The sequence below is a fragment of the Passer montanus genome, unplaced genomic scaffold (assembly GCF_014805655.1).
Source record: "Passer montanus isolate IOZ18808 unplaced genomic scaffold, ASM1480565v1 scaffold15, whole genome shotgun sequence".
Lineage (NCBI taxonomy): Eukaryota > Metazoa > Chordata > Aves > Passeriformes > Passeridae > Passer > Passer montanus.
In genome coordinates, this window is record NW_024362051.1 from 11,423,953 (window position 1) to 11,451,565 (window position 27,613).

A 27,613-nucleotide genomic window follows, 5' to 3' on the forward strand; every position below is an offset into this window, starting at 1 on the left:
CAGAAGTTGTGTGGTGGGACTGAGCATCACAGGGATGTAGGGAGAGGCAGAAAAGAGAGCTCTGCAGCAGAGCCACAGGGGCTTCCCTGCACAAACAGCATCAAGTTCTCCATGTCACAATTCACCAAGTTCTTAAAGGAACAAATGCCCCTAAACTGTAAGATTTCCAGCACTGTCTGCTGTGGCAGCCTGAAAAAGGAGCCCTGGGCAGAGCACACCATGGGGCCAAGCCAGGGCTCTCCCTCAGTGTGGCTGGGGAGCAGCAGGGAGCTGCTGGGCAGAGCTCCCAGGCTCCAAATGAAAAAGACCACAGGGAGTTCAAGGTCTGCTGAGGCATCTGCCAGAGTCAACAGTCCTCACTCCCTACCAAGAGCAGCACTTGTGCACCTGAAAAGTTGCATAAATTCCTGACTCCTTCTATGAAAAAAGGAGGAAAAAGTACTAAGACACTGAAGGTTCCTGCGGAGGGCATTTTAGCTCAAAACCCAACGGCATTGAGAGGCTGGAGAGCAAAGTCAGTTCATAATGCCAGTTCTGCAAAACCTCAGGAACTGCTGTGAACCACATGGGGTCTGTGGTTACTGGCAAGCAACACCCTTAATAAAGTGTAATTTACAGCAAACCCAAGAGTCCCCAGAGCTCTGGTACCTTTCCAGTTTCATAGAGGACTGGCTTGGCCTCGTTACCATTTTGAAGGGGAACACAAAGGGCATCCACGAGCAAACAGAAGAGGAAAAGTGGGAAATCTCCAGCACCTCATGAGCCTTTGCCTCCTCCTCCCCAGGAGTAACAGCGTGTGGCATCCTCTGCTGTGCCACCAGGGACACTCCTCACCAGCCAGCCCTTGGAACAGCCTGCAAAAGGGGGTTGAAAGCAGGAGCAGAGCGAGCAGGCAGGCTGCTGGGAGCAGGATGGAGCCAGCCCTGCTGCTCACAGCAGCACAGGCAGCTTTAGCAAGTCCCTGTCCTGTGCCTCCTCAGCAGATGGGCTCGGAATCTGATTAACGATCCCTTATCACCAGCTGTGATTTTGGGGATGGTAATTTCTGCTGGCAGCAGGAGAAATTTAGAAGGTGCTCAAATACTGACAGAAGAGGCTACTGGGGCAGTCTTCATCAGTTTATTGCTTTTCAAGCACAGTTAATGAAGGTTTTAGGGGTCATTATTTGAAAACTTAAATACCTGAAATCACTACAAATCATAGCAGCTTTCAAGTGCACTGATTTTCATTTGCAAGAATTTATTTTAAGCCACAAATTGTGCACTGCTTTTATGAAATCATGTAGATGTCCCTGCACATGATGTTAGCTGGAATCAGTGAGCAGACATCATCAGAGAACATTTTTACTCTCTGACATTCATCACTCTCAGGCTGCATAAATAACATTCAAGAATGTATTTGTTTCATCTCTGCTCAAAGACAAAATCTGCATCTCTCAAAACAGCTAACCAGCCCCAAGCTGGTGATTCTCACCCTACATGACTCTACTTGGTGTGGGGATTTTCCAGGTAGAAAGAGGCAGTCATAATTTGTTTCTAGATCACAGTGTTTGCTCACATTAAAAATAAGCATATAAACTATTAACAACCACTTATGGCAAAGTCTGCTGATAATAAAATCAATTTTTATTATTATCAGCTGCAATAAAACATGATGCATGCGTAAGCATTTTGAGAGTTTATAATCAATTCTCATTAACTGCAGTAGAAATAGAGGATGTGATAACTTAATTGACAGAATTCTACGTCTTTGGTGGGAGTGAAATTAATTGGTATTAGGTAAAATCCTGTCAAAATGTGAAAGTCACAACCTTATCTGCAAGAGAAAAGTGTTTACAGATCAGGTCACAGCTAAAGTGGACTCAAACACTGCAAATGTTCATTCAAGGTCTTCTGGAAATGTCCTGCAATAAGGTTTATACAAATAAAAAACCTGTTTGCTTTAAGAAACAGCTATAGAAGAGAGTACAGAAAGTACGTGCAAACCACCAGCAGCTTTCTATGAACTCACCATCAGTGTCTCCTGTTCTGCAAACTCCACTCCAGTCCCATATCCAGAAAAACCAGGGAAACCCTTGGCTCAGAGGCCTGGCTTCATCTGAACACAGCTTCAGAATATCAATGAATTAGAATAATCTGTAGGTCAGTTACATCTCAGAACAGCACCACTTCTCCATAAAAAGCTTGAGCCATTCCATACCATGGAATTTCTCACTTCTCCATGTGCCCCAGCACCAGAGCCCCAAGGGCAGGATCCTCCTCCCCTTGCAGGAGATGGTTCCCGAGACAGGCACTGACCTGAGCCTACAGGGAACTTCAGGCCAGGGCAGAGGGTGACCCAGCAGCAGAGGGTCCATGGGCCACCACAATGGCTGAGCTTCCTGCACTGCCTCAAGGGTGCCATCAGTGCTTCTGCCCTCCCACAGCAAGAAATCCTGGCCAAATTCACACCTCCAGCTCCCAGAGACCTTTCTGGGCCCAGCACATCTCCTAAAATGACCACTCAAGATGTATCTGCTTCCCAGCGTTGCTCCAAAGTGAAGTCTGGATTTCCCAGTGCCTCACAGGAGAAACCTGGAAGAGGACACTTGGTGCATCATCTAAACTGCCAGCCCAAGACAAGGGGTTCTTTACAACCAATTTTCCTCTGTAGGTCTCCAACTGTAAACCAAACAAATCTCAAACAACCCTCTGAGGTAGGTAAGTATTGTTTAATGTTCATTTTACAGGCAGGAGAAAAGGGCTGATAGGGCAGTGAAGTGATTGACCCAAGACCCCATAAGAGCCAGAGAGAACTGACCCCTGGCCCCTCCTCACAAAACCCCAGACCACACTCTTCCTCCTTGGGTCCAACATCTTCGCCAGGTATTTACAGCAGCTGCTGCACCTCAGGGTGCTCATTGCCTAAGGAGCACATGGTGCAAAGCCAGAGCAGGGACTGCTGTGTCCCTCCCCGAGGCTGAGTGAAGAAAAGTGACATGAAGCTGAGGAGTTATCTTTATTGGAGAAGCACATTTAGACACAGCGAGGCGGCAGGGACTGCAGCAGCACGCACGGGGCACACCTGGGAAGGCAGCACTGAGTCCCCACAGCCTCTCGCCCTCCACCTGAGCAAGGACAGGCCCCGTGGGCTGCAGAAGGGGATGGAGGCAGCTCTGGCAGTCCTGGGGGCTCGGCAGCTCCCCTGATGCTCGACATCGACGCTTCTTTACTCGCTCTGCAGAGACAGAGGGCAGACAGTTTACTGCTGTAATCCCAGAAAGGATCACGAGGAAACCTTAAAGCTGTGATGTTCCCATGCTCTGCAGGGGCTCTGGGCCATTCCTGCTTCCCTGTGATGGGGGACCACTCTGCCAGCATCCTCCCTGCTCTGCAGGAACAGCTTGGCTGAAGGAACAGAGCCAGGGGAAAGGAGTGGGCAGAGCCCAAGTCCCCACAGGCTCAGCCCCACCATCATAAGGCTGCAGTGAGAGAAAAAAGTCTGCAGAACCCTCTGTCCTGGCCCTGGAGTTTGTCAGAACGAGGTGAAACACAGCCTCCTAAGGACAGGCTGGCCAAGCAGGGCTAAGCCACTGCCCTTCTCTGTCCATACCTTTTGTCACAGCTGATCCCTGGTGTTTGCTGGCAGTCTGAACTCCATTACTCCTGGAAAGGAAGAGCAAAAAAAAATAAGCCCATCCCCAAGCTTGACCACATCTGGGTGACACTGATGTGGGTGTGACAGCCTCTCAGGCCAGCTCAGTGCCACACGAGACAACTGCAGCAGAGCCTGGCACAAGGGCAGGCAGGCTGGGCCACTGCCAGCTGAGGAAAACAAGATTCATTTCAGCCTCAAGCTAGGTGCTTTCCACACCTATTTTCTAATCTGGAAAAGGTCCTGCTTTTCTTGTTTCCCTCCTTTCACTTCCTTTAAAAGTAGCATGGCAAAACAGAGCATTGTAAGGAAACTGGGACTTGCCCATTGCAAACGTGAGAGTTATCTGTTTGTTGAGAAACAGGTTTAAAAAAGAAAAGGAGAAACCCTGGATAACCCCTTTTTTCCCTGATCTGTTGACCAGCGTGGGCAGGCTGGTGAGTACTGCCCAGGTGATTAGTGTGAAAAACCTTTGAACAAGTAAAGGAACTGCAAGATATGCAGGATTAAAAGTCAAATGTGCAGGAAAGACCCACAATCAATTCATCCATGTGACACAGCCCTGCAGGACCTACCAGCCAGTTAACTTACCAAAAAAAGATAGCTTATCCCACGATGCCAACCTATATTTGTCATCAGTAAAGCAGAACAGCATCAAAGGAATTCAGTTATGGCAGAGACCTCCCAGGGAAGGTCTCCCCAGTGGGGACAGACTCTCTCTGCAGCAAGGTTTTCCACCCCAGCCATGCCCAGATACACCCTTTAGTGTCAGATCTCTCTCAAACCACACTGCTCCCAAGCCTTCCCACAGGCATCCTTCCCTGATGGCCATCAGGTCACCAGAGCCACCAGAAACACCTGGAAATCCAGCTGGAGCTTTGCAGGCAGGGGTGGCTGCAGGCCCTGGGCTGCAAAGGGATGAGGCAGCTTTAACACACATTTTTTCTCAGGTAACCCAGCACTCTCCATGGGTAATTTGAAAATACAACTCAAGGAAATACTACAATTTTGGGGTAACAATTTCTTATCTTCTTCCAAAGTATTTCACATTCTGCACATTGCAACTCTCTAAACCCATTTCTGATGCTAAAAGCGCTGCTGGAGCTGCTTTCCTCCAGGTTTTAGTAGCATATATTGAGTGCCTGAATCTTCAGCAGAAAGAAAAATTCATTATACTGCAAGTGAGCATGAATTTTAGTGCTGAAAATAACATTGCTCTGTACATTGTTTATAAGCTCCCATAAATTTCCAGCCCAATTCTTCAGGTGACTTAATAAACGTAAAGAATACATCATTGTGCAGGGGGGCTTTAGCTTTTCTTCCCTCAAGAAAAAAAATCTTAGCACTTTGACTTCTAATTGCATCCATCTCTCCTTGGAATACTTAACACAGCTGCAAGCTCTCTGACTTCCAGTAAATGGCATCTCCCTCTTATTGCAAGAGCTCGAGAGCTGTAACAGGTCAGTGAGACAGTAGGAATTCCAGACCAAGCACAGTTTTTTGGGAATCCTGTCTATTTTTCCATTGCCACAGTGCATCCAGTCTCATTCTGTCTTGGACACAGTCACTGACAGGCTTTTGTAGTGCCTCATCTCCCTGTACCCACAGGCTAACTCCATCTCCCTAAAAACTGCGACACAGAGGCCTCCAGGACTGTCACAGGCAAAATTATTTCTCTCTGCACTGCAATCTCTTTGACTTTAAGCAAAGTTTAGAGCACCCTGCTGCTTTAGAGAAGAGGGGGAAAGGAGCCAGGTTTGGGGGATCTGCTGGTGTCCTGGCACTGAGCAGAGGAAGGCATGGAATGGCACTAGAGCAGGATGGATCTCTCATAGCCCACATCCCACTGTGCCTGCAAACACATGGATACCAAATCCATACTCAGAAACCAATGCTCCCACCCAAAACTTCCCAGAAACCTCTTTGCGATGTTCAATATTTGGATTTTCCATGGGTTTAGAGTGGGAACCAATCTATTTCCCTGGGGATAAGGATTCAGTTTCTCAAGAGTTCATGCCAACGAGGGCAGTCCTCCCCAGGTGCCACAGGACGTCCCATGCACAGAGTCACCAACTGGGAGACACTGGCTGCAAATCCCAGAGCTGGAGGCTGTCCAGCTTGCACTGGTAGAAAGACAAAGCACAGCTAAGAAATGTTTAACTCATCTGCTCTTTGGGATTGCACAAAATGTCAAGGCTCAAGACCTTTCCCGAAAGTGTGCCACCTAGTGAATTATCTTAATTCCCCAACCATCTCCCTGGATATTATTTAGGGAAGAAGCCCTTTATCCTTTATACAGTTCCATCAAAGTTCCAGGAAGAAAGTCAGCTGTTTTCCCAAACATCACACTCCTACCACACCGCCTAGGTAAAACACAGAGACTATGCCCAGGTTATGCATTAAATCTGAGCCTCAACCTGTATTTAAACATCTGGACCATGAGAATCTATTCCTGGGGCTCTAATGATCCTGTCACAGGTGCAGAGGCCAGGCTGGCTCCCCAGCAGGCACTTGGAGTAAAGTGGGATGCTACACACAGCCAAGAGGCACTTTCTTTTCTTCACCTCTTGGCATCATTCCACTCCAGGAACAAAATAAAATAGACATAGGAGCTTCAATACCTCTCTTCCCTCCCAGCCAACGTGGCTGAAGAGCAGCTGGAGAGCATGCCTCTAATTAGCCCGCTGTTAGCTGAAGGAACAAGCTAACTCTGTTAACCTCAGCGAGGTCCCAGTGTGGACACCCAGCTCCTGCTGAAGGGCACAGTGGGCAGCTGCTGAGTGCCAGCCACTCCTCATTCCTCACTGCCCATTGTGGCTGCCTGGATCAGGTCAGCACAGGCTGAGACGGTGCCAACGGGGAATTTCCACCAGGGAAAGGCAGAGAATGGTGTTGGGCAGCCCAGCTGTGGTTTGCTGCTTACCACTGCAGGGCCGGGCTCTCGGCACTCGCCTCGATAGTTTACCGTGATGAAGTTTGAAGCTCTCCTGCAAAGGGAGGACAAGACATTGCTTATTATTCACTTGCAATGCCACAGCTCTCAGCTGCTGGCATGACAGTCCTCTGTGGGCTCCTTAATGCTTTGATGCTACTTCCAATGTGATGGCATTTATTGCTCCCCAAACAATTCATGATTGGGCGGAGAGGGAATAGGGGACCCTGGCAACTTGTGTATCTTAATTAGCTGTCATCAGATTAATCTCAGGCATTTTGATCTATGTTTGCTTAACAGCAAAGCACCAAGGACACACTTGATAGTGAGTCATGATGTATCAAAACAAACACTGTTCTGCAAAAGACACTCGGGAATGGTGGATGGCCCTGTATTACTGAAATCTCTCCGCCTACTCACATGGCAGCTGAACACAAGTCACATTCATTTTTGTATGTTTTCCCATCAGTGCCACAGACTGGTTGTGAGGATTCGCTGCAGAAAATCCTTCCACCCTTTACCCCATGCAGAATTCGATCACAGTCCAGCTGAAGAGAGAAAGAAACCACATTTGGTGACGGTTCACTCACAAGACCCTCCTTTACGTGGCCTGAAGGTGCTCACAAACCAAGCCTTGCTTGGGGCCCCTCTGCCCTCTATCACATCCAAACAGGCCACACTTGGAAAGACATCGTGTCTCTTGGCTGACCAGCCAGCCAAGCTTTGGGGGACAGAGCCCTGTCCTGCATCACATCCAGCCAGATGTCTCTTGGCTGACCAGCCAGCCAAGCTTTGCGGGGACAGAGGCCTGTCCTGTATCACATCCAGCCAGGTCACATGTGTAAAGACATAGTGTTTTTGTTGGACCAGCCAGCCAAGCTTGGGGGGACAGAGCCCTGTCCTGCATCACATCCAGCCAGATGTCTCTTGGCTGACCAGCCAGCCAAGCTTTGCGGGGACAGAGGCCTGTCCTGCATCACATCCAGACAGATGTCTGTTGTTGGACCAGCCAGCCAAGCTTGGGGGACAGAGCCCTGTCCTGCATCACATCCATCCAGGTGTCTCCTGTTAGACCAGCCAGCCAAGCTTTGGGGGACAGAGCCCTGTCCTGTATGACATCCAGCCAGGCCACACTTGTAAAGACATAGTGTCTCTTGTCGGACCAGTCAGCCAAGCTTGGGAGGACAGAGCTCTGTCCTGTATCACATCCATCCAGGTGTCTCCTGTTGGTCCAGCCAGCCAAGCTTGGGGGACAGAGCCCTGTCCTGTATCACATCCAGCCAGGCCACACTTGTAAAGACATAGTGTCTCTTGTCGGACCAGTCAGCCAAGCTTGGGAGGACAGAGCTCTGTCCTGTATCACATCCATCCAGGTGTCTCTTGTTGGTCCAGCCAGTCAAGCTTTGGGGGGAGAGAGCCCTGTCCTGTATCCCATCCAGCCAGATGTCTCTTGGCTGACCAGCCAGCCAAACTCACGGGGACAGAGCCCTGTCCTGTATCCCATCCAGCCAGATGTCTCTTGGCTGACCAGCCAGCCAAACTCAGGGGGACAGAGCCCTGTCCTGTATCACATCCAGCCAGATGTCCCTTGCTGGACCAGCCAGCCAAGCTTTAGGGGACCTCACTCCCCGCTCGCCGATCCACCCCAACACCACGGTCCGCCACAAGGTTTATTTCTCTCAAAGCACATCCATCTTCTACCTGCACCTCGCCCTCCTTACCAGCATGCCGACCCCGCTCACCGCCAAGGGCTGGGCTGAAGCCCCGTGCCGAGGCGAGGCGCAGCGGCACGCCGCGCTCCTGCCGCCCCCCGCGGCACACCGGGGCTGTGACTGACCGGGCTGCCCCCGTGCTGCCTCCGAGCACGGCAACGGGAACTCCCAGGCACAGCTTTCCCTGTGGCACACACCGAGGGAGCAAGGAGTGACCTTCAGGGATCCCCCAAAAAGCCTCCCGCACCCTCGGAGTGTTTGTACAGTCATAGCAGATTTCCGACAGCAGAGGTCAGGGATAGCACAGCCTGTTCCCTGGCACTCACAGCCCCTTCCTCAGCCCCAGGAAAAGAAAAAAACCGAGACGAAGAAGCAGTTAATGGGCTCCCGACCCCTTTCTCCAGTGCTACAAAATGCGTTGCGATGGCTGCAGATGGTGCGATGGGTCTGAGAGAACATTCCAGTTCCTCCTCCACCTGGAGAGGCAGCATTCAGCACAAAAATGATGGTTTATCAGCAGCAGGCAGCACCCCAGGGAAGGAGAATTTCGTGCCAGGCAGAACAGGGGGAGGCTTTGGTGATGTTGGGGTGCTGTGATAGCACCTGCTGGTTAAACGTCACTTGCTAATTTCCATAATGTGCTGCTTCCTCCCTCATCTGGCTAATTATCAGTGACGTGAGAGCAGACAGTGCTGACCTTTGCAATCCTCTGCCGGATGCCTTCCCATGCACCAGACACTGCTGCCTGCACCACAGCCCAGGGCAGGAGGCCGCCCCACCAGCAGCCCCACACATCACAGGTGCCAGCAGCCAGTGCCACCTCTCCTTTGGCTCTGGGAATTGTCTGTGACAAAGCCCACAAGCGGCCCTGCAAAGAGGAGAGGAGCAGAGCTGCTCCCTGAATCACCTCTGGTCTGTCAGGCTCATCGGCATCCACTCCCCCTCCGGTGCTACCAGGAAATACCACAAAGCCCTGAAGCAGACTGGCCTTATTACACCTAATGCTTCCTCTGGAATACATCAAAATTACAGTACCTGAACTATTTATTGGGGTTTTAACTCAAATATCCCTCTTCTTGAAGTGGTTCATGGCAGAGGCTTCAGAGAGAGTTAAGGCAGTTGGTAGTAAGATCCCTCCAAATCCATAGAAACACATTTCCTATCTCTTCCAGAATGTTATTTAAATTACTGTATGAAAAGTCTGGAGGGATTAAAACATCAGGTATTTTTTTAACCATCCTACCTCTAGACAACACCCTGTGATAGCGAGATCCACAGTTTAGTCACCCTTTTTACGGTAACTTATTTTCTCTTATTAGTTCACATTTTCCACTTTTAGCTTTGTTGGAACTATTCCATTTTCTTCTCATGAGAAGGGAGAGCAGACACCCCCACCTTCCTCCTACAGTATTCCATACACAGTTGTCATCTACCACTCAGAGTTTCCCCCTTTAGCACTCATTCCTTCTGCCAAACTTGTCCTCATCATCCCCTGGTCACCTCCACCACACTGCTCTGACCACGGCCTTTTGGCCTTTATCTTGGGGAGGTGACACCCTTTACCCTATTTTGGCTTCATGTGGGGCAGGATTCCAACCTGAGCTCAAGACCCACACCCCCAGAGCAGGGGGGCTTCCACAAGGAGCCAAGCCCTTCCCTTTGTTTCCATGCCAGGTGATCCAGGGGATTTCAGCAGGCTACAGACACTTTCACTCATTCAAACCCTTCCAAGGTCATGGAGCCAAGTGAAAAGCTTCAGGGTTAAAGCAAGAGTAGGAAAAGCTGCTGGGAAAGGAGGCTCAGCACCAGCAGAGGAGCATCCCATGGGAAAGGTCCCCATTTGTGCCCACACGGCTGCCCCCCCAGGGGCAGGAGCCCCCTTTGTGCCCACACGGGTGCCCCCCCAGGGGCAGGAGGTGGATTTACCGTGGGGTCCTCCTGGCTGTCTCTGCTCTGTGACTTGCGGCCCGGTGGCCGGTTGCAGTTCCTGCCACGCTGGACTTGTGGGCTGGCAGAGAGAGCAGAGATCCAGTTCAGCACCATCTCCTTCCAAACAGGGGGAGCAGAGTGCAAACCCACCCTCCCTGCAGACCCCCTCGGCTCCTGGAGGGCTGTTTTCACCATGGCACCCACCCCCAGGAGAGGAGAGGGAGGGAAGCCCCCAGGCACATGCTGAAAGGGAGGAAGCCAACAGCAGGACACAGCCTTGCCCTGTGCTCAGTCTGAGAGCACCACCACCCCGGGGCTCTGCAGCCCTGTGTCTGTCTTCCCAGCAGCCCTGTGTCTGTCTTCCCACTTGATGTAAGGGGGACATGAAGGAATTGCACCAGGCAAAAGCAAGAAATCTCAGCGTGACCCAGAAAAAGCAGCATCTGAGTCCTGTCAGGGCCAACAGGTACAAAACAAACAGCTCCTGCCTGAGCAGCGCCCAGAAAGCACATGGTGCACCAGGCACTGCCTTTGAGCCAGGGCCAGGCACGCACGTGGGCACTGCCAGGAGACAGATTTTGCTGGACAGAATGTCCTGAGAGAGATTCTGAGCACAGCAATCACTGGTGCTTCATACACAGAACATCAAGGCCAAAATGGAGCAAGGGTTGCAGGAGAGACATGCCCCAGTGTGTGTAATTCCTCATCACCAGCTCAGCCCATGGAAAGAGCTGTAGTGCACTGCTCCATCCCAGGCCATGCTGCTCCTGTGCTGTCCAACCATTCTTGCTCCAATTAATCTCCTGACCACCCCCAAAAAAGACATGGAAGGGGGCAGGAAGCAGTGCCAGGGGTGGTGGTGTGTGTGGGGACAGGCTGAACTCACCCTCTGCCCGAGGAGAAGGGACGCCTCTCGTTTACACCCTGCCGTGAGCCACCACAGTTCTTCTGCAAAATGAGCAGAACACACTCAACAACCACAGAAACAACTTCCATGCAACTAGGGAAAAAATCTAAAGCAGCTCCTGCCCTGCTCCCTGATCCCCCCTGACCTAAAGAATTCTGTTCTTAAAGTAGCAAGTTTGATGCACTCCATACCCACCAAATGTTATCATCCCAAGGGTTCACAGGATTGTGGGGAGTCTGAACCTGCCCTTTATCTCTCATATAGCATCACATCACTGGGAAAGTGAGAGGGGCAGCTCTGTCAGGTGCAAACATGTCCAGTTTGTATGCTCACACCCAGGTCCATCCCACAAAGGAGGGAAACACAAAAGCTTCACCCCCATGATTAGCTGGCTACAGAATCCTAAACACCTTGATCACCCCAGGCTGACCACAGGCAGCCCCTGGCCATCCTGATCCCACAGGCTCTCACCAGACCCGCTCTGAGCTCTGCACAGGCTCTGAGCTCCATCTCACCTGCTTTGTCCTCTCTGAAGTGGGCAATTTGTTGCGCTGGAGAGTTCCACCCCCTCTCTGAGCTTCCTTTTTGCTGGAAGAAGGGAAGAGGAGAAGTGTGAGTGCCACCAGCATCCAAGGGCAGTGTCAGTGTAAGACAATGCATGCCAGTGTCATGGCACTAGGTCCCACCTTCCCATCCACAGTCCCTGTTCCTGGTGGTCCTGTTCCTAATTCCCACCCTAAGGCTTCTCCCTTTTTCCTCCAAATTCCCACTGTATGCTACATTTTTGTTCCCAGTGGCTGCTTTTATATCAGATCTGCTTCTGCATAAGCTCTATGGGACTAGAGAGAGAGAGCACATCTGGAAGGCAAAGTACACATGTGGGAAAGTCCTCTGGAGCTGCCTGTGCCCGACAGTCCCCTGGGAAAGGGGCTGCTCTGTCACCCTTGCTCCTCCTCCTCTACTCCACACTGCTTCCCACCTGCCCTCGGGCCCCTAGTGCGGAAAGGGAAGGGGGAAGAGGAGCCCTACTGCCAGAGCACCTCTTGGAGGGCCACTGGGAGTCAGGGCTCTCCCAGGCATTGCCCAGAGGCATCTTCACAGGCAGAAGCTGCACTTCTGCAGCCAGAGGTTTCCCTCTTTGCTGCTGCTGCTCAGGGACAGGGGTATATTGTATTTGCAGGGTGCCCAGACAAAGGAAGGAATGATGAATCTGATTCTATGTTCTCAGAAGGCTAATTTATTATTTTATGATACTATATTATATTAAATACTATTGTGCACTATACTAAAGAACACAGAAAGGATACTTACAGAAGGCTAAAAAGATAATAATGAAAACTCGTGACTCTTTCCAGAGTCCTAACACAGCTTGGCCCCAAAACAACTCACAGCAGAAACTAATGAAACAATCACCTGTTGGATAAACAATCTCTAAACACATTCCAAAGCAGCAAAACACGAGAAGCAAATGAGACAAAATTGTTTTCCTTTTTCTCTGAGGCTTCTCAGCTTCCAGGGAGAAAAATCCCGGGTGAAGGGATTTTCCAGAAAACATGAATGCGACAGGGGTACTCACAACTTCTCAGCACACATGAGGCACTTGTTGGTGTGCTGCCTGCCAGAGGCGTCCCGGACAGGGGCGTTCTCCCTGGTGCAGGACAGGCGGCCGCCAGCCTCAAACTGGGAGCGGAACTCGCTGCAGTCATCCTGCAGAAGGAGGGCAGGGTTAGGGCACTCTGTCCTCCTTGCCTTATTGATCAGATCCCTAGAAACCTGGGGTTTTCCTGCCAGGAAAGCACGGAACCAACACAAATGCATCACAGGAGAGTCTGGGTGGGGGTGAGAGAAGAGGGTGTGCAGTAGCAGCCACTTAGCATATAAACAGAGGGGTGAGTCAGAAGAATTCCGGGTCCTTCTGCCTGCACAGCACGTGTTGGGAGTTCTCTAGTATGGTCCCACTAATTATTATTCTCCTGGCTGGGCTATCCAAAGCATGCCAGTGATGTGACCGATACAGCAATGAAGTCACTCCCTTTTCTCCCAACATCCTTAATACATGGCTACAGCCTTTTCCCAGATTGTAGCTCAAGATAATTTTCTTTACAAAGCGCGTAGGATCCTCCAAACCCGCCACACTTTGGGACGTGTCAATCAAGAAGTAGCAGTTAAAACATAAAAGCACAATGTAAACACACTTAATAGCCCACGAGCACAGGAAGGTTGTTTGGAGAGTGGATGATTAATTTGTTCCTTGTTCAAAACTGCTGTACAGAAACTGTGTTAACCTGTCCCTGTTATGTAACACAGATGGAAACATTCAGTCCCCCTAATTTCAACTATTTCACACACTGCAATAGGCAGTTCCAAACAGCAAGTACAAAGGGTAAGGAAGTGACTTCCGCTTACCCTTTTCTTTTTAAAAACAGCTTTTAACGCTTGCAATTTTCTGCCCATTTTGTGCACAGTTTTGTTAGCTCGCATGAAGGTCCTTGGCAGGTCACTGGGCTCACCCTTTGCTTTGCTCAGAAGTTTACAACACCTCATCTCTCTGCAGGGGAAGTTTTCCCCAGTGTTGTTCTCATCCCCCATCCAGGCCACCCCAGCCTCCAGCTCCTCAGCTTTCCCACCAGGGTAATGCTGGCAACTTTCCCTAGAGCCACCCCAGCCACAGGTAGCAGAGATGATCTGGCCCTGGATGAGCCTCTCCTGCTGTGCCAACAGCCATACAGCATTGTCCCATCAGAAATCAGTGTTTTACCCACTCCAGAGGGGCTCCCCATGAGCCTCACTGCTTCTCCCCACCACCAGCTCACACCCCTGCACAGTTCAGGCAATGATTTCCCTTCCCAACAAGCCCAGGGAAGCTCTCCTTGTTCCCTGGGACCAGCCCAGCTCAGCAGTCCAATCCTCTGCTGACAGATCTGCCTTTCCCTAAGAGCCTCTCAAACATTTTCCCTTTGAGCCAGCATTTCTGGAGCCCTGTTCAGGCCTGACCTCTGCTGCAAAAATCTCACCGAGTACATCTGAGCCGTGCATTTGCCTTTTTCATGGCCTGTAACATCCCTGACCCACTAATAAATGCGGGGCTTTCTTATCCTTTGTCACTTCTACCCAATGAGTAGGAATTCTTGTTAAGCACTGACTGTGTGATCTCACACTGCCATTACATTTTATCTTGTTTCTATTACTCCAGGCCTCAGCACTATCCAATTAGTCTTGAGTGATCTGCTGATCCTCCTCTGCTGATACTGCCTCCCAGCTTTGCCATCAGCAAATTTCACTTACACTTCTATTTTTTGGTGCCAAAGTCATTAGAAAAAGCACTAAAACAGGATTATCCCCAAGACTGAAGCTTAAGGGGGCCGCACCGGTCCCTACCACAGCAGGAATCAAGAGCAAAGTGGTGGAAAGCAACTATTTTCCCCTTTACTGGGCTGCTTTTGCCAGCAAAGCATCAGTGCACAGCAACATGGAGGCTGCAGCGTGCCAGGGAGAAGGTGGCAAATCACAGCTCCATGAGAACAAAGTTTCCAACAAAAAAAAGCTAAAACTGAGCCACAGGCCTGGAGATAGTGCAGAGCTGACATCTCCCAGGACACAATGATCTCTTAAACTGTGCAGAGTTCAGATTTGGGGCTTTTCACACATTTCCCTTTTCCACTAATTAGCAGCCTCAGCAGAACTGACCTCTCCACCTGAGAGCTGAAATTTGGGACAGGACAGCACACCTGGCTTCCTGCTCTGTCAGGATTCGCCTGTCCCTAGATCCACAGGTCAGTGGGGCAGACCATAACATTCAGGCACAAGTTGTTCACTTGAGGGATTTAAGAGCATGAATAAGAAATAAGGAGCATAAGGAAAGTGGATCTCAAAATTAAGTCAGAGGAGAAAGAGCAATGGAGTAGAATAACATTCCTTTTTCTGTGTCTTGGGTGAAAATCCAATAAAGTTCCATATTGACCTGCCTAATACTTTAATCTCACCTTATCTTTTCCTTGTCTGTTTTTAGATAACTTCTGCTCATTCTCCCTTTTGCTGGAAGAGAAGAGAGATGAGAAAGTGAATACCAGGGTGCTCCAGGGAGGAGAGGTTTCCCAGGCTCCTCTCCTTTACTCACAACTTCTCTGCACACATGATGCACTTATTGCTGTGCTGCTTCCCAGAGGCATCCCGGACTGGGTCGTTCTCCCTGGTGCAGGAAAGTTTCCCTCTGTTGAACAGATCCCGAAACTCCCGACACTCATCCTGTGCAAACGCCAAAAGCATGGTTTGACACGGATATGCCGAGAGAGAGGCACATCTCCCGCAAATCCACAAAGGATTATCCACCCAATGAATTGCATTTCAAATGTTATTTTGCTTCCTTGAGGCGTAACTTGGTGGAAAACCATAACATGCAGCATAAAACAAATAAATCCGTATGTTTAGATCAGTGGATCTGTCTTCTGCATCCAGGGTAGCCTTGTTGCTATTTCTAACAGATAACACATGCAAGAGCCTGCCTGAAGGACCTAAGCTCTGCTCTAAGTATAAAATCCACAATTTCAGTGAATTTTAAATGAGAAAGTCAGTTTTCCCATCTCTCGTGAGAGAACGCACAACTAAAATTAAAGAATTTTAAAATCCGTGCACAGTATAAAAAAAAATGAAGCTGCAGGCATAAAAAGATATAATCCTTGAACACCTCCTATTGCCAGGTACATGAGAGAAAGAGGTGGGTGTTTTTACCTTCCACTTAACATGATGGTATGTGTTAATTGAACCAAAGCACTCTATTTCACAAAAGGCTTTTGTAGCAAAGCCTGCTTAAGCATTTCAGCCCAGATTTTACTTTTCTCTGAACAGCTTTCCTCTAAGTTTCAGGGCAAGTCTGGAGCACAAGAAACACATGGAACATGTGAGGTCTTCAGGTTCATTTATGCAGCACTTACAACCTTTATCTGTTGTGTGATCTGTAATACAGTTTTCCTCTCACACCATGTAGAGGAGATGGCTTGATAGCTTATCCCAGTTCTGCAGATGGGGAAGTCAAGCCTAGAAAATTACTTGCCAAAAGCCAGACAGAAAATCTATGGCTTAACAAAGAAATTCAGTGTAGGTCTCTTCCTGATGCTGTAAAACTGTCTTGCTGCCTTCAGGACCACACTTTGGCAAGTCAGATGTCTAAAAAAAAAAAATCTCCCTTAGGACAGCTATGCCTTACAAAGCCTTTAATTTGTCCAGACACAAAAGAGCCAGAAAGCTACCCTGCTTAACCAGATGTAAAAAAATAAATAAATCAATCACCACAACCAACACTATCTGATGGAAACCAATTTGCTCCCATCTAGAATAAAAACCCAAGGCTAAAAGGACAGCTCCCTCCACACAGACCTGCTATCTAGAAAAACAGCCATGGCTAAAAGAAACCACAGGTGCATCAACAAGATAAACAAGGGACAATTAGAGGCAGCCTATTCCCACACCCTGCCCTAGTCAGAGCCCACGTGTGCCAACCTTGCTATTAAATATTTGCCAGATTCCAGTGGTGCCTTATAAACAGGCAGGCATCCTCCTGAGCCAGGGCTCTGGGTCAGGCACGCACCGGGGGTGCCGTGATTGCCTGGGAGGAGCCACCAGGAATTTTGATTCCTTTTATGCTGGTGGATGGCACAAAGCCTCACGCTCTTCCCACGGCTGGGGATGTTTGCCCTGCTCCCCTTTGGCAGGGCCCTTTCCCACGCTGCAGACGAGGAAGCGCCCTGGGCAGCGGGTCAGAGGCAGCAGACGAGATGCCATCACCAATAAAACTGGCTCCAGCAGCCGTGCTTCACCTCACCTTTCCCAAGGAGTTCACATTCCTGTCCATCTCTCCACCACTCCCCTGGGTTTTTGAGTCTCTTTCCCTGCAAGAAAAGGAGGCGTGAGTGACGGGGCAGTGAGCAGTGCCAAAACAGGGGTGATTAAAGGCCAGTCCAGCCAACCTCACCTCCCCATTGCACAAGGCAGCAGCACAGACCAGCAGCAGGGCTCAGCTCCCTGACACATGTCCAGGGTGTTCAACATCTCTGCTCTGGGGGCACTGTGCCACCCTTTCTCCCTACCCAACACCCAGCTCTCCCCATCCTAAGAAACACCATCTATGGAAACAAGACATTAATCTGTGGAAGTTTTCACTCTGCATTTGTTCCTCACGCTCTGTGGTGAGTCCCCACCATGTGATGAGCTGGGGGGTGCTACTGGGCTCACAGGTTTGCTGAAGGGCTACAAACTGGTCTGGCTGGCCAGGGACAACAACTTTATAGCACGGAGCCTCCAGAGAGTTGGCTCCCTGCTACAGGAGGAGAGGACCTGCTGTGGGTGGGCAGGGCTGCCCCTGGAGCCAGCAGGCAGCTGATACTCACAGCAGCCTTTGGCACATCATGCACTTGTTGAGGTCTCCTTTTTTATTTGGGCTGCTGAAGGGCTCCTTGGTGGTGGGGCAGGAAAACTTCCCGCTGCGCAGGAGTGACCAAATTTTCCTGCATTCGTTCTGAAAAGCACAGAGGAGGGCAATCAGTGGAGGCTCCCAGCAAGATCCTGAGAACTGTTTGTTCACACTGAATCTTTTTTGGGTGTGCTGCAGGCTTCCAGCAGCACCAGTTTGCTCACACAAACCACGCTCCTCCTGCCCATGCCTGGCCACACACCACACGTGGCACAGGCTGCACCCAGAGCCCTGCTCGCGGCTCCCGAGGCAGAAAATACAAGGAGAAAGTTCAAAACCCATTGCAAGAACCATTAATCACGGGGAAAGGAATATATATTTAAGGAACACATTTAATTTACATACAGCTGCAAATTGCTGCCCGCTACAGCAGAGAACTGCACGTTATAAAGTTAGCCAAGAGCAGAAAATACAGCCCTGGAAGTGCCAGAGGGATGCAAGAGGAATGAACGGGCCAGAGTGACTGAAGGGTGATTCACATGCAAGACAAGCACAGAAAAGCACAACGCTCCCAGGAAGCAGAGCAGTAATATTGTGCAATGTTGCAGCAGCCCATTGCATCTTCTGCTGGGTAACTGAGATGCAGACCAGGGAGAAGCAATGAACCGTTTAGTTATTTTTGGCTACTGTGTTTCCCGAAAGGATCTTTACCAAGGAGACAAGCTTGCTTGATTAAAACATGAATGGATCTGACTTCTAAGTCATTGAATCAAATTATTTTCTGAGACTCAAAGGACTTGCCTTAATTCTTTTAATTATGAAACTCAGAAATTATCAGAAGCCGGGGTTTCTGCTGGATCAGAAGCTACATTCTAAAATATCATTAAAAATATAATTTATGCCATTTCTAACATCATTTCATGAGATTTCCAGCCCAGAGCTGTTTGGATATGTTCTCATCATCATGCACCAAACACACACTGTCAGCTGTAGCCATTGCCATATTACCTAAGTGTTGTCTCTAAATATGGACAGATTCACTGCTTTTTCCACCACTGAAAAAGCTTTATAACATCTAAGTATAGTGCATTTAAATGGACTTTGCTCAGAGCATGCATTAAAGCAGTGTAAGTTGGCAAAACAAAGGGAGAAGCAGAATAGAAAAGGTTGGACTCGCCTTAATTGAAGCTTGACTGGCAACATCTGCGACAGAAAAACCAACAATGAAACCATACAAAAATCTTTGAAGGGAAATTTTAAAGCAAAAGCATTTAATTAAAATACTTGATGCAGTTTCTTAATCCACCCAAATACCTCTTGATAAAAGCTAATCCAATGCATTATTTCACACTGATAGAAATTCTCTAATGCCCAGTCCTTTCTGGAACATTGCACTTTTTGTCATTCAAATGCAAAATCACATCCATTTTTTTGAGTGTCTTTGTGCCCTTCTTTACTGTGTTACTTTTCTCAGGCTTAAAATCCAAGTTCCAAGGATGGCCCAGTAACTGTTCCTCCATTACTCTATACTCCTGCCTTGCTAGCTGCATCTAACCCACACAAGAATTTCTGGCATTCTTCACCATTCCTTAAAATTGGGATACCTGAGCTAGGCCATTGTTGTTTGTCCAAAACGACAAATTCCTTTTCAAGGCCCATTCCATTTGCAATACTTCACACAAATTATCAAATTAATAATGAGTCAGCAGGTGAGTAGCTGATACCTATTTCTTTTTACTAAGCCACTTAAAGCTGGTATAATATGTTTCATCCTCCTTTGCATCATCAGGGGCATTGCAGGGATCCGTCAAGAAATCTTCCATTAGTGCTTTTTTCAATAGAAACTGGCAGGAAATTGAAAGACCATTGCTTCAAACCTAACTCCTGCTGAAGTCTATCTATTGTAACCAAATTACTGCAGCCATGTGAAAATGCCTTCCTTAGCAAGTGTTGACAAGACATTACCATTTTTCTGAATTTACAAAAAATTGTATTACATTTTTGCTCAAAGTTGGGCTTTTTATGGAAGAATTCAGTCTGGTTGTAAGTTGGTATTCTTCCACTCAGATAAATGGGAGTTTGGCTTTTTTGTTTTCTTCTTTAACTGTTAATTCTATTAAAAATACATGCTTTCATCTACCAACACAACTTCAGTATTTCCACATGAAAAAGAAAGAGTAGTTAACAAGACAGGTTATATCAAACTAATACACGTAGAACAACAACAACAACAAAATTGTTGTTCTACATGTATTGTTGCTCTTCTGCTATACCACCACACTGTTTTTAAAACAAGGGCTCTCTAATCCTCTCTCTGTCTTTATGGGCACTCCCAGGCTGCGTCCTCTGCCAGTCCCAGATTCCAGCACAGAGAACATCACAAGTTACTGACCTGAGAAGAAGCAGAAAAATGCCAGAGCAAGGACCACCGAGGCACCTTCTATTTTCATGGTGAGGGTGGTGGCAGCTGTTTGCCTACGTTGGCTCTACTAGAGCATTGCTCAATGAAACCCAAAGAAAGGGCTCAGGGCTGATCACATATATATAGATGACCAGGTTCTCCGCCTTCCTCATGACATAACCTTCCCAAGAACCATCATTAGCTGCAAAAACCAGTTTGTTGACACTACTCTAAATTCTAATGATCTCATTAACACAATTAATTTCCATAAGGATGGGACATATTTGAGTCACTCCCTGCATTTTGTCAAGGTAAGAAAATTATAAATAGATCACTTCGGATCCCCCACACAGCCAGAGGGATTCTTGCCATCCTCAGGGTGGTTCATAAGGCAGTGGGACTCCAGCCACCACACCACAAACACCCTTTCATATCTCAACCAAATAGCTGAAAGGGTTTTATTTTAATAACTTGGCTGCAGAAGAGACAACAGGAAGGCCAGGTCACTCAAACCTCTGGAAGTCAGTCTGCTTTTATTAAAGCACTTCAGTATGAACCTGAAGAGTAAACATTCAGGAAATGTTGAAAAGCATCAAGTTTGAGGCTTTGTTGAAATTCTTTGGGCTTCATGCTACAGTTCTCCTAGCAGCTGTGTTAATGATAAAACCATACTGCCAAATCCTCATCTTTTCCCAGTTTCTCCCTGTTGTCTTCAGAAAAAAAATAAAAATGCAGTGTTATTAGTGAAAACCTTTCTTCAGCCCAGCTGGGACCTGGCAGACCATTATAGATGCTGCTCTTTGAGGTGTGTTGTTATTGATGCTAAAGGGTCCAGCAAAGCAGCCCTGCTCTGGGCTTTCCTAAAGAAGAGATAAGATGAAAGTAATCATCCTGTGCAGGGTTTCTCAGGAGTCCCGAGAGAGGAAAATAAAGATGACATCAAAGTTTTGGAATGTGATTTACGTGGGAAGAAGCTGTGTGCCTTGTCTCCAGTGAAAAGAGAAGAATTTGGAGAGAAAAGTCATTTGCAAGGTTTGAAAGGGGTGAAAAAATGAGTCAGTCAGGCAAACCAGAGCAATGAGGGGCTCGAGCACAGGCTGTGGCTGATCAGCACCATCTGAGGAAGAAAACATACTTCTGCATGACATATGTGCCTGGCCAGACAGGCCAGCAGAGCTCAGTATAAATCCTTGTAATAAACTGCTGCCACACATTTCTCAGAACAGTTGCTCGTGTTCACAACTGGAGCCAAAGCCAAGCCAGCACAGCCCTCATTTGGAGTGTGGTCACCCCAACATTTATTTTCCACTTAAGCTGAAATCGTGTGCAGGTTCACAGTGGAGAGTTTGCAATACAGTAGCAAACTGCCCAAGGCCATGCAGATGGTTCACGGCAGATCTGAAGAGCTGTGTATTGTCCTGAATCATGAGATAATTCCTGTATGCGTATTTGGGCGTGGAATTGGAGGGAAGGCCAACAGGAAGAGAGGAAAACTAAGCTGACAGAGCATGTGTCAGTAAATCCTTGGGAGAATTGGAAGAGAAAAAGAAAAAAAAAAAGTGTATGGTAGTTTAAAAGTGGTTAGAGCTTGGAAATCCATCTGAAGGACAGAAAACAAAAGATGGTGTTTGTTGCTGAGGCGTCTGCCCATGAGTCAGCCGTGAGGTGGGAGGGTTTGGGAATGGGAAGCGCATTTTTGAAAAGGGTTTTGTTCTTAAAATTTTCTTTTCCTCCAAAAGTTCTATTCCGACAGAGGAATGAAACAATTCCCTGATTTAAGACAGCTGGCTGGCTGCCCTGTTCCTGAAGGAAGCAGAGTGGGTGCCAGATCAGGTCAGACTGGCCAGGTGAGAGCAGCTCCCAGCCTGGCAGTGCAGGGTGACGAGGAAAAGGAGAGGGAGAGACAGGTCCTGACCCCACACCGGCCCTGTGACCACCCCATTCTCCCACATTCCCACCACGCAGCCCCCTCTCCACCAATTACACCCACACCAGCCCGTGGGAGAAGCTCAGAATGGCCCAAACACACCTTGATACCAAAACCAGATCCACATTCAGTAACAAAACTCAAGAGGGGAAAAAAAATAAAAAGGATTCCCAGCCTAATTACTACTGCACAATGACAACCTCCTAAAAAAATCCAGCAACGAAATGAAATGAGAAGGGATGGAGAGGACCCAGCAAAGCCCCATGGTTTGCAGGATTATTTGTGTTACACAAACCTGGGCACAATGAGGGATGACAGCAGGAGTGTATTAAGCATAAACCCTGCCTGACTCCCTTGATTGCTTGTATTGATCGATTTACACCGTATTGATCCATCTACACCATGAAGTCTCAATCCTGCACTGGAATCCAGACAGCCCATTAATTTCCATAGGAATTTATATCCCATAGGATTGGATCTGGAAGAGAGATGATCCTGATGCTTTGTTAATATATTTTTAGCACAGCACCTAGCTAATATTAATTTACAAATATATGCCAAACAGCCAGAGAGCAAAATGCCACTGAGAAAAGCAGATGAGGGCAAGAAGAGATATTGCAAAAGTATCTTTTGTTCACGTCTCAGTTAAAAAATTGGAAAAGTAAACAGCATATAATGATGCTGTGCCTGGTAGGACAGCTCTCACTGGGTCTATTTTTCACCACATTCTGCTATGAAAACAGGAATCGGGATAAAAATAATCATGAAGGAGTAACTAGGAAAACGCAGGAGAAAATAGAAGCATAACATGAAATGTAGGGAACCCCTAGGCAGCTGAAAACCCAAAAACAATATCCTGTAGCCAGCAAGCTACAGCACTGGCCAGCACTGTGGCAGGCAGGACACAGCCACGGTGGGCATTCACCTCTCCCTCTCCAGGGCCCCAAGGAGAATGGGAAGGGAGTCCAATAAGCAGCCAAATGATTTATACCCTAATTAGTGATGAACACTTTTCCTATGGCAATTTTCCCCTTTTCTGATGTTCCCATATCTCATTCCCTCACAACCTGCGCCTGCACAAAAATATATCCACAGAGAGAGAAAAATAATTGAGATGCCTTGTCCACTCAGGAAGTTGTTTTTCTTCCCATTAGTGACATGGCAATGTTTTGCAGGCAGTATCACCTCCTTCCTAATGGGTTTAGCATCACTTAGGGATATTTTTACCAGGGAAAAACTTCCTGGCAGCATAATTGGTTTGGATGGTGATGCTGGGGGTGCTGTTTGGTTTGGGGTTTTTTAGGGTGTTTTGGTTTGGGATTTCTTTTTAAGGCAGTGGAGGGAGGGTTTGCTTGGGGATTTTTTTGGTTAGGTTTGTGGGTTTTGCTAAACCATCTGTGCTTTGGTAGCTCTTCACTGTTTGAATGCCAGCCTCCAGCCCAAGCAGCTCTGAAGTTGCCCTAAATGCTTGAGGACATGAGCTGTGCTGTCCCATTCTCACCCCAGAGCAAGGCAGTGTTTTGGGTGAGGCCTCCAAAGCCACCACACAGTGGGACAAAGAGCCCTGATGAGGATCTGCAGCCCATGTTTCACCCTCATTTTCCCTGGCAGCAGTGCCAGTCTCTTCCACAGCACCATGTGCCCTCATAAAACTACAGACATGACTATATTCCCACCATAGATGCATTTTTCTGTCCTGATTGATGCAATTTTTACCTCCCACCATCTCTCTTCTTCTGAGGAACCCCATCAGCACCACTGCTCAACACCTAATTTCTCTAAAATATTGAAACTGCTTTCTTTTCCAGCTGACCACTATGTCCCTCTCCAACCCAGAGATCCTCAGGGAGAAAAGGGAAGAGACAGAGTTGTTTGGTCTATTCAACACAGGAAGGACAGAGTAAATGCTGTTCTGCTTCACAGCCAAAGCTGAATCCACAGCTCTCCACTTCAGTTTCATGAGTTCATAGAACTACAGATTGGTTTGGGTTGAAAGGGACCTTTAAGATCATCTCATTCCAATCCCCAGCCATGGGCTGGGACACCACCCACCAGACCAGGCTGCTCCAAGCCCCTTCCCGCCTGGCCTTGGACACTTCCAGGCGTCCAGAGGCAACCACAGCTTCTCTGGGCAACCTCTGCCAGGGCCCCCCACCCTCACAGGGAAGACTTTCTTCCTAATACCCAACCCAAACCTACTCTCTTATACCTCCAGAGTGAGGCATTCCAAAAAGAGGGACTCCAGAGACACAGGGTGGTTCCCTGTCCAAGACACTCATGGATGCACCCACCCTGGGCCAGACTCTGCTGCAAGAAGAGCTGCAAGTCTCACCCATCCCAGCAGAGCTTAGGAGGCTCCTCACCACACATCCCATGCAAGAACAAGATTTGTGATGCTGGACAAAGCTTTGCCTGCCCTTCCAAGACCAAAGTCCGGGTGCTGATCAGCCAAAAGCCAGTGAACCCCAAGCTGATGGAAGTGAGTTTGAGATTCTGAGCAATCCCACTGTCACTGCAGGTACCCAGGGTCACCACAGTCCCTTCCCTTCAGCCAGAAAAGTTTCCTGAGCCTAAGGCTGGGCTCCAGCAGTCTGACACAGTAAAAAGTCTTTCCCCAGAGGCTGCTGAGCTCCCAGCATGGTGTTGGGTGTTCAGCCCAGCTGCTGGCTGGTCACAATTCCTGGCTGCATCCTTGAAAACGTTGTAGGTTAAATCCCTTCATCCTGGAGCACTGCTTCTACTCTGGCTGCTCAACAAGGAAGGGGAATTGCTCGAGGCCAGGACAGGAATGATGGGAATTTCCTGATTTCATCCACTTCTGAGAGTCAAGTGCACAGTGAATGTTATTCATCCACAAAGCCTCGGTAAAATGCATTCCAGAAACACATCCAGGGCACAGCAAGTCCTTACTGAAGAACAAGAAAAAAAAAATCAAAAAAATCTGTATCAAGTGAACTTACTCTAACAAAAGGGGACAAAGTGGATAAGCTTAATTTGGAATAATTGCTTTGCAAATCTCTTTGCACTGAGAGCATTTAAGAATTTTCCCTGAATCCAGCATCTGCTGCAAGCTCCTCTGGACCCAGTGTCTCATAAGTCACACCCTTCCCTGTCACCAGGTTTCCTTTCCCACCCAAATCCACCTTTCTAACTCTGATCTGAAACTCACAAGAAGCATCTTGGGTTACGGACTGACCACATGTCCCTTGGACACTCTCCAGCACAGAAAGCTCCTGGGTGTCCTTGTCACACCTGCAAAGCCATGGCAGCAATTTCCAGCCCCCTGTGCTGGAACCAGAGCATGAACCTCGTTTTGCCACCCTTCCCAGGCCATGAGGCACCATGACATGTGGCTGAGTGGCCTGGACAGGCCTTTGCCACTGCTGATTTGGCCTGACAGTGCCAGGGAGGAGGGGGAAATGAATCAGGAAGTGAGCAACAGTGAGAGGTGTAGGTCCAAAAGACAGGGATGAGGCCAACTTCGGAAGATCACAATAATAGCATGTAACACATGCCATCTTCAAAGGACTAATGAATCCCTGCAGGGTTCCCCTATTATTATTTGCATTTCACAGATGGATACATTAAGATGCAGAATGCTGCATTATCCTCTGGGTCACACCTAATTCAGTCTATTCATCCCTGGTCTTATACTGGAGCTTATGCCTGCAGTGCAAGAGATCCTCCCACAAGGAAAAACAGCTCTGCTATCCCCCAGGCAGGCCTGCTCCAGGAACCACTGCTGTGTCTGGGGTCTGATTTGCACAGCACACCAGCCTGACTGGTCCTATTGATCCCTCCCGACCTTGAAAACTGATTAACTTATCAGTTCTTCCATCCAATCGGGCTGAGGAGCACAAGCAGCTCTGGCTTAATGCTGGATTGAATTTTTTGAATGTACTTTTCTTCTAGATGTGAAATATAAGACAGAGGAACCCAGAGGAGAGATGCATCTGAGTGTTCAACACACAATCCAGTCTCATTCCACCCCTCATTCTCAGTGTGGCTGTGGAAAGGACCCACCTTCCAGCCAGGAGCTTCCCTGCAGCTCAACAGCTTTTGTTCACAGAAGAATAAAGCTGCCCTGGGAAACTGAGCTTGCTGGGAGAGCAGAGCTGCTCCCCAAGCTGCAACTGATGCCATGTGGGGCTGGGGATGCTGGAACTGCTCTCTGCATTCAGAGGGAGATCCAGCATTGAGGCAACAGGCTCTCCCTGCCGACTCTGAGGAAGCAGCTGCCATTCCTGCTGTCAACACTCTCCTGGGCGGGTTTTGCTCATTGAAAATTGCCAGGCTGGAGATGGCAGGAGCTGGGGTTTGATCTACAGGGCCTCAGCAAGTAACATCTGCACACTGAAAGGACTTCCCATGGCAAAGCACCACGACATCCCCTGGAGCTGCCCAGCACTGGGAGCCTCCAAGGCCACCAAGAGCTGTGCTGTGATTGTCCTTCCCAGAGCCAGCCGATTCCACCTCCCCTACAGTATTTGTAGCTTAGATAAGGGCAATCAAAATCTCATCATTCAGGGTGTAAACCGATCGCCTGCAGGGGTTAGAAAGGAGTTTTACTCTGTGTGAAGCGTTGCACAACTGCCAGGATTCACTGTGGGGATTCTCCAGCCTCTGCTGAGCACCAGGCAGGACCACAGCAAAAGGCACAGCAGAGCACACCGGCTGAAAAGCCAGAGCCGTCATGCAAAACAACACAGCCCTATTGTTTGGGAACAAAGCAGAAATTTTTCTGACTCTGGATTCAACTCACACATGGAAATGAAAGACAATGACTGTCACTAGGCTACTGAAACAGCAGAATTTCAGCAGAGGAAGAAAAATGCGTCCTGAGATCATTTTCCTGTGGACAGGGAGGGGAGAGCTCTGAGGATTGCACTCGTGTAGCTCTGCCCCATCCTGTGCAGCCACTGGACCCTCCAAGTGCTGCTCCAGTGAGGGGTCCCAACCACCTGCCCTCCTCAGTGAGGGCTGAGCCCCCCAACAACCCTCACACTCACCCACCCCACCTGAACACAGCCACAAGAACACAGTGTGCTCCCCTCTGCACAATTATTATTTATGTTCTATCAGCGGCAAAGGCTCCATAGTGCCGGAATTGGCCGAGGGGTGTGGTGGCCTAAGTGCCAGCACCCATGGCTGCAGTGACAGCAGGAGGCCAAAAACATGCCCCGTGTGGGTGGTGGCTGCTCTCAGATTGAAGTATCACCACGCCCCACTCTCCTAATTGCTCTGTGAAACTCTGATCTCTGCCCCATCCCACAGCCAGCCCCGTGGCTGGTGCCCTGAGCCACCCATGGGATCCCCCAAAGCTCCAGCTGCTCCTCCAGGAGAGCTCACAGCAAGGTGAGATCCCAAATTCCCTTGCCCTGTAGAAGGTAACTGAGAATAAGGCATTTCAGGACGTGAGAGAAAACCACAGTGCCATGAACTTGAGGCATCTGCTGCCATGGATTGTGACTGGAGCTGCCAGCCAAAAGGGAGAGTTTCCAAAGAAAGCTATCAACTTTTCTCACGGGGCGGGGAAAAAAAAAGCAACAGCAACTGAAAGTTGAATATGTTTGTGTGAGAAGTATGGATTTTCCATAGATTAGATCTTCCAGTACCTAAAGGGGGGCTGTAAGAGAGCTGTAGAGAGACTTTTTACAAGGGCATGCAGTGATGGGACAAAGGAGGAATGGCTTTACACTGAAATAGGGAAAGTTTGGGTCAGCTATTAGGAAGAAACTTCACTATAAGAGTGGCAAAGCCCTGGCA

At 48.6% G+C, this 27,613-nt stretch overlaps 1 protein-coding gene across 7 annotated transcripts in view; it reads right to left on the reverse strand.

Moving 5' to 3' along the window:
* Positions 1 to 2,714: 2,714 nt before the first annotated feature.
* The window catches only part of LOC120498769 (serine protease inhibitor Kazal-type 5-like), a 41,613-nt gene continuing 16,714 nt past the window's right edge, over positions 2,715 to 27,613 (reverse strand). For 3 of the 7 annotated variants that reach the window (XR_005626726.1, XR_005626727.1, XR_005626729.1), the window contains exons 2-14: positions 17,497 to 17,624; positions 16,932 to 16,998; positions 15,231 to 15,358; positions 15,097 to 15,148; positions 12,690 to 12,820; positions 11,629 to 11,701; positions 11,093 to 11,154; positions 10,204 to 10,285; positions 6,986 to 7,113; positions 6,557 to 6,620; positions 4,225 to 4,256; positions 3,592 to 3,644; positions 2,715 to 3,216 (exon numbers count right to left, since the gene is read on the reverse strand). Coding sequence is in view for 2 of the 7 variants with exons in the window: in XM_039701867.1 (XP_039557801.1) it covers positions 3,639 to 3,644; positions 6,557 to 6,620; positions 6,986 to 7,113; positions 10,204 to 10,285; positions 11,093 to 11,154; positions 11,629 to 11,701; positions 12,690 to 12,820; positions 15,097 to 15,148; positions 15,231 to 15,358; positions 16,932 to 16,998; positions 17,497 to 17,624; positions 18,697 to 18,722; positions 19,912 to 19,969 (1,005 nt within the window). In the remaining 5 variants the exon portion in view is untranslated. Of the gene's footprint in view, positions 3,217 to 3,591; positions 3,645 to 4,224; positions 4,257 to 6,556; positions 6,621 to 6,985; positions 7,114 to 10,203; positions 10,286 to 11,092; positions 11,155 to 11,628; positions 11,702 to 12,689; positions 12,821 to 15,096; positions 15,149 to 15,230; positions 15,359 to 16,931; positions 16,999 to 17,496; positions 17,625 to 18,696; positions 18,723 to 19,911; positions 20,009 to 27,613 lie in introns of those variants that run through there. The other 4 variants (XR_005626725.1, XR_005626728.1, XM_039701867.1 and 1 more) reach the window with 4 other exon arrangements.